The sequence below is a fragment of the Apodemus sylvaticus genome, chromosome 5 (genome assembly GCF_947179515.1).
Source record: "Apodemus sylvaticus chromosome 5, mApoSyl1.1, whole genome shotgun sequence".
In the NCBI taxonomy this organism is placed as follows: Eukaryota; Metazoa; Chordata; class Mammalia; order Rodentia; family Muridae; genus Apodemus; species Apodemus sylvaticus.
Window position 1 is genome coordinate 4344872 of NC_067476.1, and position 8509 is coordinate 4353380.

Genomic DNA, 8509 nt, shown 5'->3' on the forward strand with positions numbered 1-8509 from the left:
TCTGCAGAGGGTCTGTCTGCAGTGGGTCTGTCTGTCTGCAGTGGGTCTGTCCGTCTGCAGTGGGTCTGTCTGTCTGCAGTGGGTCTGTCTGCAGTGGGTCTGTCTGTAGTGGGTCTGTCTGTAGTGGGTCCATCTGCAGTGGGTCCGTATGTCTGCAGTGGGTCTATCTGTAGTGGGTCTGTCTGTCTGCAGTGGGTCTGTCTGCAGTGGGTCTGTCTGTCTGCAGTGGGTCCGTCTGCAGTGGTCCCACAGAGGCCTGGGTTGGAGAAATGCAGACCACATCCAGGACAAAGGGCAGCCTGGTGCTTAGCACACCCATCTCACAGGTGGACCTGGAGCCAGGGCTGGGGACTTCCCACAGTTCAGACTGCCCAGAGAGGAAGGTCCGCAATGTTTGCTCTTTCTGCTGGTCTGTTCTAGATGTCTGCCTTCATAGCATTCTGGATATCCTCAGTGCGTTCCTAGGATCTTTTCTGCCTACTCTGGGGTCCAAGGGGACTTGGTGATCCAACTCTTAGGCTAGGAGAATAGCTTTGCCTTTGCCAGAGCCACTTTGCTCAATACTCTGTGCCGATAGTTCTGCTGTCCTTTCTCTGTCCCAGGGCCCCTGCTGAGGGGCGCCTTATGGCTCTAAAAAGAAGCCAGTCTTCTGGGTTGATTTGCCAGAGGCCTGAGCCCACCTCAGCTTTCTGTGGGCCTGGCCCTAGGGTCCTGCCTGCTTCTTGAGAGAGGAAGCCCATCAAGATGCACCTGTTTTTCAGCTGCTCTGTCTTCTTAAACTCTGGTTGACCTGGAACTCACTCTGTAGACCAGGCTGGCCTCACACATCAGCCTGCCTCTGCCTTCCAAGTGCTGGGATTAAAGGTGTGCACCACCACCACCTGGCTTTAAGCAGAACCTTTCGATGCCACTCAACATAGATGCCAAAGAGTGACCATCTCTACCCCAGTTCAAACCTGGGATAGCACCTGTACTGGCTGGTTTTGTGTATCCACTTGACACAGACTGGAGTTATCACAGAGAAAGGAGCTTCAGTGGAGGAAGTGCCTCTAGTCATGGGGCATTTTCTCAATTAGTGATCAAGTGGGGAGGACCCCTTATGGGTGGTGCCATCCCTGGGCTGGTGCTCTTGGGTTCTATAAGAAAGCAGGCTGAGCAAGCCAGAGGAAGCAAGCCAGTAAGTAACATCCCTCCATGGCCTCTGCATCAGCTCCTACTTCCTGACCTGCTTGAGTTCCAATCCTGACTTCCTTAGTGATGAACAGCAGCATGGAAGTGTAAGCTGAATAAACCCTTTCCTCCCCAGTTTGCTTCTTGGTCATGATGTTTGTGCAGGAATAGAAACCCTGACTAAGACAACACCCATCAATTTGAAAGATACCCTTAAGCAATTTGAGAGATAATTCAGCAGTTAAAATCACCGACTGCTCTTCCAGAGGTCCTGAGTTCAATTCCCAGCAATCACAGGGTGGCTCACAACCATCTGTAATGGAATTTGATGCCCTCTCCTGGTGTGTGTCTGAAGACAGTGACAGTGAACTCTCATACATAAAATAAATAAATAAATATTTAAAAAGAAAGATGCCCTTAAATCAGCAAGCTTCTTCGGGGGAGACCAAACATGGTACAGAATGTATTGTCACTATTCTAGGAAACAGTCTCTCCTAGTTCAGGGGCTGAAGAGACGGCTTATTTTGTAAAGTGTTTCCATGCAAGCATGAAGACCTGGGGCTCACAGCATCCACACAGCAGGCAGAGGGGACTTAAGCAAGATGGCTCAAGTGGTAAATGTTGCTGCTGACAAGCCTGACTATTTGAGTTGACCCCTGGCCCCCACACTGTAGAAGGAGAGAACAAATTCTTGCAAGTTGTCCTCTGACTTCCATACATGCACCAGCCCAGCACATACACACATGCACACAAATAAATAATATGGAATTTAAAAGATTTTGGCTAATCAGATAGGTTAGCAAGTAAATGTGCTTTCTACCAACCCTAACCCTGATGAACTAAATTCAATCCACAGAACCCACATGATGGAGAGAGAGGTGACTACTCAAGTTGTCTTCTGACCGCTACATGCTCCATGGTTCAGTACATGTGTACACACACACACACACACACACACACACCATGCTCCATGGTACAGTACATGTGTACACACACACACACACACACACACACCATGCTCCATGGTGCAGTACATGCACACACACACACACCATGCTCCATGGTGCAGTACATGCACACACACACACACACACACACACACACACACACACACACACACACTATGTTCCGTGGTATAGTACATATGTGTGCATACACACACCATGCTCCATGGTACTGTACATGTGTGTACACACACACCATGCTCCATGGTGCAGTACATGCACACACACACACACACACACATAACACGCTCCATGGTATAGTACATGTGTACACACACACACACACACCATGCTCCATGGTACAGTTCATGTGTACACATACACACATACACACACCATGCTCCATGATACAGTACATGTGTACACACACACACACACACACACTATGCTCCATGGTACTGTACATGTGTATACACACACACACACACACACATAACACGCTCCATGGTATAGTACATGTGTACACATACACACCATGCTCCATGGTACAGTTCATGTGTACACATACACACCACACACCATGGTTTAGTACTTGTGTACACACACTCCTAAATAAATAAATAAATAAATAAACCCAATTTAAACATATCTTTTAAATTAACATGTACATGCGTCTCTGTGTCCACAGAGGTGAGAAGAAGGTGTCAGATCCCCTGGACCTGGCGTTACAGGAGGTTGTGAGCTGTCCAGAGTAGATGTTCTCTGCAAGAACAACATGAGCTCGTAAACTCAGCCTTCGCGCCACCCCCAAATGTCAGTAATTCAAAAAATGTCTGTGTTTATGTGTATTTTGCCTGTCCACCACATGTGTGCAGTGCCTTTGGAGGTTAGAAAAGTGTGTTGGATCCCCCTGGGACTGTGTCACAGATGATAGTCACACAGGTGCTAGAACCAAGCCTCTCCTCTAGGAGAGCAGCTCTCTAAAGACCTCTCCTGCTCCCTGTGTCCTGGTGCAAAGCTTGGGCTGCAGTGCAGGCGTCCCTGGAGAACTTGGGCTGTCGTGCACGTGTCCCTGGAGAACTTGGGCTGCAGTGCACGTGTCCCTGGAGAACTTGGGCTGCGGTGCACGTGTCCCTGGAGAGCCAGCTCTTGGCAGATGTGCAGCTTGTCCAACAACAGCACCTTGACAAGGACAAGGACAGGATCATCCCCAAAGGCTTGATGGGAGAGCAAAGGAGGGACTGGACTGCCGAGACCACACCGTTCCCACGCCAGCCTGCTGCCGTGTTACCCCACAGCAGCAGCAGCCTTCACCTAGGTGTCGCCTTTGCCTTTACTGCCTACAAGGCCCTGTCTCCATGCTTCTCCAAAGACGCGCCCTGCCTGAGGGGTCCTAGAGCCCTAAGTCCCCACTGTTCAGTGGGTTAGCTCCTTTCTTAGCAGGATCAAGTGACTCTGGAGTATGGCCACCAGGGGGACCTCCAGGCACACATCTGACCATTCTGTGGGGTTCTGATCACAATCGGGCAGGCTAGCAGGCAATTTCCTTAAAATCCTGCTGCCCCAGATGGTGTGTGTGTGTGTGTGTGTGTGTGTGTGTGTGTGTGTGGTGCAGCAGCCTGTAAGGCTGTGCTCTGCTCTGGTTGGAGGAGGGTCCACAGGTCTCTTAGGCTGGGTAGAATAGAATGTGATCCTGTGAGCCGCAGACATAGAGCCGGCCTTGGGTGCCTCACTGAGTGAGGAGGTCTGCTGAGGTGAGGGGGTGTTGAGCTCCTGGCTTTCTCTTTGACTCATCGCTCCCCTTCCCCCCTTTTCATCCTGACCCATTTCTGGGCTAAGCCTCTGAAGGGACTCCTCAGTCAGCATGTTCTCATGATCAGGCGCCCCTACAGTGAAGAGACCCACCCTCAGACTCTGTGGACCCTCCTCCAACCTGAGCTGGTGTGGGGGAGGTCCCTTCAAATCCACCCAGGAAGGGAACAGCCTGTGGGCGTGGGTGAGGCTGCTTGGCACACAAACAGGAAGGGCAGCAGGCCCTGGGGCAGCCTGTAGCCCCAAGCTGGCAGGGTGGCCCCTTTCCTGCGGGTCTCCCACAGCTTTCTGGGTTCCTGACACAAGAGAAGAGGTGGGGCCGGGTGAGGTGAGCTCTGAAGCCAGAGTGTGGCTCTCCTGGTCACCTGGCTTGTGGAGAGATGGAGAAAGATGCTGGGCAGAGACAGAGGGGCAGATATCACTACCGTTATCTTGCTAAGCAGAGTGACTGTGAAAGCGCGAGTGCAGCTGCCGCTCCGTGACCACCTTGCCTTGTTTTAGTTTCCGACGGCACACATGCCCTCCCTCCCCTTTAGGCATTGTGCAAGCTCTCCACCACAGGCTGGAGGTTATTTGCTGTCTGGGGAGTGGGTAGGGCACTTCTGAGGTGCCAATCAGTCTGCATTCGCCTCTGCCCTGGCCATGGGACTGCTGTCAGTTTCTTGGTTCCTGTCTCCACAGCAGCCTTGTCATGTGAGACTACAGCTGGGGATGGGAGTGTGGGAATCCTGCAAGTCCAGGAGTGAAATAGGGTTGGGCAGAGCGAAGTGTAAGAGGTGGTCTCTAAAAGGGACCTTGAGCCAACAGTTTCTTTCCTTCAGAACTCCTGCTCTGGAGCTCTGGGACATGAACAAGCCAGCCATTCTCCATACATGACTCCATAGTGTCTCACTCAGCAGAGTCGGGGATGGAGCGGGGTAGGAAGCTTAGCTTAAAGCTTTGCATAGGCTGAAGCTCCGGGTGACCCTGCCAGGCTACCCTGTCCTGGTCTGCACTGAGTCAATGCATCTCCAGATTGGGAGGCTGGGCAAGATGGACAGGAACCTTATCTACAAGCTATAGATTAGCTCACCAGAGCCAGCTGGAGGGAAACCAGGCAAGCCTGGGCCTGAAGCTGGGACCAGCTTTCCTGTTTCTGGGGTGGACGCCAACCCCTGCCCACCAGCCTGCCTGTCCACGTCAGGGACACACAGACTCCTTCCCTTTCCAGACTGGAAAGCCCCCTCCTGGGATAGCAGGAAGGAAGCAACCTGCAGCTCTTCCAGCCCTGGGCCTCGGGCTGAGCCTGCAGTTCAAGGCTCCTACAGGTCTTGGCAGGGAGGGAGAGTATGTCCAGTGCCCCGCCCCACCCCCAGTCCACTACAGGTAGCTCCTGGCTCTGCCCTCCAGGGCACATCTCATTAGACTGTGATGGGGCCCTTTTCTGAGGATTACAGTTCTGTGAACAAGGCATTTTCTAGATGTGGCAGAAGAGCAGTTTGTGATGCCTGAGGTCTGGGGAAACAGGTCCAGCTTAGTGGGGGATTGGAGGAAGTGGGTGTCATCATTACAGGGAGGGGCCTCTGTGACCTCCTGGGAAAATGCAGTTGCTTTCTTCGGATGCCCTGGGGTTGTGTGGTGAGCAGAGAGACGCTCATTGGGGAGGGGATCACTTCTGCTCAGAGTGCTCACACAGGGCCTTTCCTTTTCCTAAGGGCAAGCAGGCCTCTTCATCCCCCTCCTCCTCTCCCTCTTCTTCCTCTTCCTCCTCTTCCTCCATATGCCTCGCTGGTCACTTCTAGGACCAGCAGGGTTGGGAAGGGCCTTGTCTTGGCCTTCCTTCTGTCTCAATTCCCTCTTTGAGCTGAGGATGGGTGGGTGGGGTGGTTGATGCCAAAGATTGAAGGGGTAGGGCAGGGCAGAAGTGGGAAGGTCCCTGGCCTCCTCACCTTGGTCGATGAAACAGAAGCATCGGGGGCTGAGTTAAGCAGCAGCTGTGATTTCAGGGTGCCTCTGCTGGAGAGGCTGCTGTGATTTCAAAACCTCCTTCCCTGGGTGACTGATTTCAGAAGGCCCTAGATGAATTGTATCGGTGAGTGCCTGGCCCTTGAGCAGCCCCAGCTGGGGATGGTGGGGATTTATGGGTGTCCCTGAGCCTAGGGTGACGAGGCCTCTCCTTTTTTATTCTGCTTCAGGGTACAGCCCCACCCGGAGGCTGCGGGCCTGGGGGGCCTTTTTGGCTGGAGGCGCAACGCTCGTGGTAATCTGGCTTTTCTGGGTGCCGGGATCAGCTCCTGGGGGTGCCCCAGTGCCTCAACCCACGCTCACCATCCTCATCTGGCACTGGCCCTTCACCAACCGGCCTCCAGAGCTGCCTGCTGACACCTGCGCTTACTATGGCTTGGCTAGCTGCCGTCTGAGTGCCAACCGGAGCCTGCTAGCCAGTGCTGATGCTGTGGTCTTCCACCACCGTGAGCTGGAGACTCGGCGCTCTCGCCTGCCCCTGGACCAGAGGCCGCATGGACAGCCTTGGGTCTGGGCCTCCATGGAATCGCCCAGTAATACCCATGGTCTCCATCAGTTCCGGGGCATCTTCAACTGGGTGCTGAGCTATCGGCGCGATTCAGATATCTTTGTGCCCTACGGTCGCTTGGAGCCCCACTCTGGGCCCACACCCCCACTACCGGTCAAAAGTAGGATGGCTGCCTGGGTAGTGAGCAATTTCCAGGAGCGGCAGCAGCGCGCAAAGCTGTACCGGCAGCTGGCCCCTCATCTGCAGGTGGATGTGTTCGGACGCGCCAGCGGACGGCCCCTGTGCGCCAACTGCCTGCTGCCCACCGTGGCCCGGTACCGCTTCTACCTGTCCTTTGAGAACTCACAGCATCGGGACTATATCACTGAGAAGCTCTGGCGCAATGCACTGGCCGCCGGTGCTGTGCCTGTGGTGCTGGGACCTCCTCGGGCCACCTACGAGGCTTTTGTGCCACCAGATGCCTTTGTACACGTGGATGACTTCAGCTCTGCCCGGGAACTGGCTGTCTTCCTTGTCAGCATGAATGAGAGTCGTTATCGCGACTTCTTTGCTTGGCGAGACCGGCTCCGCGTGCGGCTCCTGGGAGACTGGAGGGAGCGCTTCTGCACCATCTGCGCCCGTTACCCTTACTTGCCCCGCAGCCAGGTCTACGAAGACCTTGAAAGCTGGTTCCAGGCTTGAGCTCCTGCTGCTGGGAGAGGCTGTGTGGGTGGAAGACTGATGCTGAAACCGGAGAACTAGGCATCCAGACTTTTGGTGACCATGGGACAAATCCAAGGCTTTAGGTCAGTGATCAGGAAGTCAGGATATGAGGAGAAAACTGGGCTGAGAAGCCATGTGGACTCTGGTGGGCTTTAGAGTAGGGTCCCAGGGAAAGAGACAATTAATTAGTTAATTAGGCGCATATGGGAAAAGCTAGTCAGATGGGAAAGGTGGCTGAGGGTTCCTGACTTCCCCTCAGCCCGTAGCTGAAGGCTCAGATGAAAAGCGGAGGCAGGACTCTAAACTTCCACAGCCACGGTGCTTAGCCTCAAGGATGCACATGCCAGGTCTAGAACTCAGGGTGCAGACTGAGCACTGGGCCCAGGGGCTTGCAGAAGAAGCACCGTGCAGAGGATTCTGGGCTTCCAATTCCACAGTCCCTTTAGGGACAGAGGTACCACTAATAAAGACACTGACAGAAATCTCCTGGCCAAGTCTGCTAGGTGGTGGGGCTCACCAGCCGGCTTCCTCTGCTCGGTTCCCTCCGGCAGCCATTGGGTTTCTTGCTTCTGCCCGAGAGCCTTGCTTAAGTGACACCTTACCAAGAACCCAAAGCCCATGGCAGGTACAGATCTGAGAACTAAGGTCAAACCCAGCTGTGGCTAAGGTGCCACATGTCATAGGTCTCCGGTGGGAGGGGTGTCATGTGTGATGGGGTATGAGCCGTTAGGACTTTCGCTAAAGCGCCTGCTGCAGGAGCCCCTGTGTTGGGCTGGGGGGCCCGGGGAGGAGATGAGAGGTGAGCCCATGACCGTATGACAGGTTGAGCTCTGGGACCGGCTGGGACTGGGGTTTGTCCGGGGACGGGGTGGCAGTTCAGGCAGGAAGCTGCCCTCCCCCTGTGGTTTGTGGGAAAGGCCTGCCCATGGCTTCCTGCCCTGACCTAGCCTCATGGGCTAACTGGAGAGAAGGAAGTGTCCTGAGCCTGGGGGTTGGGTGGAGTTTTGTGTCCTCTCAGCCTAGGAGAGGAGCTCGAAAAAGGAGCTGGGAAGTGGGGTGAAGCTTTAGCCCTCGACGGGTTTCATTCACTTTGGGAGTGAACTACATGTCCCAGGCTGGACCCCACACGGCCTCCATCCTCCTAGTCACAGGTGGGAGACCCACGCAGGCCTGCAGTCTTCCAACACCGTCCTCAGGCATCTGAGGAGCTAGTGGCCCTCTGCTGCCCCCGCCTGTCATGTGGAGATAGTAGTCCTGTGCATGTCTCAATGGGCCCACCTCAGACACTTCTAAGGACCCACAGAAGGCCAGACTCTGTGAGCAGAAAGAAGCTAGGCTTCCGTGAATATGGAGGGGGTGGGTGGGTGGG

The 8509-nt window shown here is 54.4% G+C and overlaps 1 protein-coding gene across 1 annotated transcript; it reads left to right on the forward strand.

The window, feature by feature from the left end:
* The first annotated feature begins 4554 nt into the window (after window positions 1-4554).
* Window positions 4555-7622, forward strand: Fut7 (fucosyltransferase 7). Its single transcript, XM_052181825.1, has 3 exons — window positions 4555-4619; window positions 5912-5997; window positions 6101-7622. The coding sequence occupies exons 2-3, from the start codon at window positions 5985-5987 to the stop codon at window positions 7117-7119; spliced, it is 1032 nt and encodes a 343-aa protein (XP_052037785.1). The 5' UTR covers window positions 4555-4619; window positions 5912-5984; the 3' UTR covers window positions 7120-7622.
* Window positions 7623-8509: the final 887 nt, after the last annotated feature.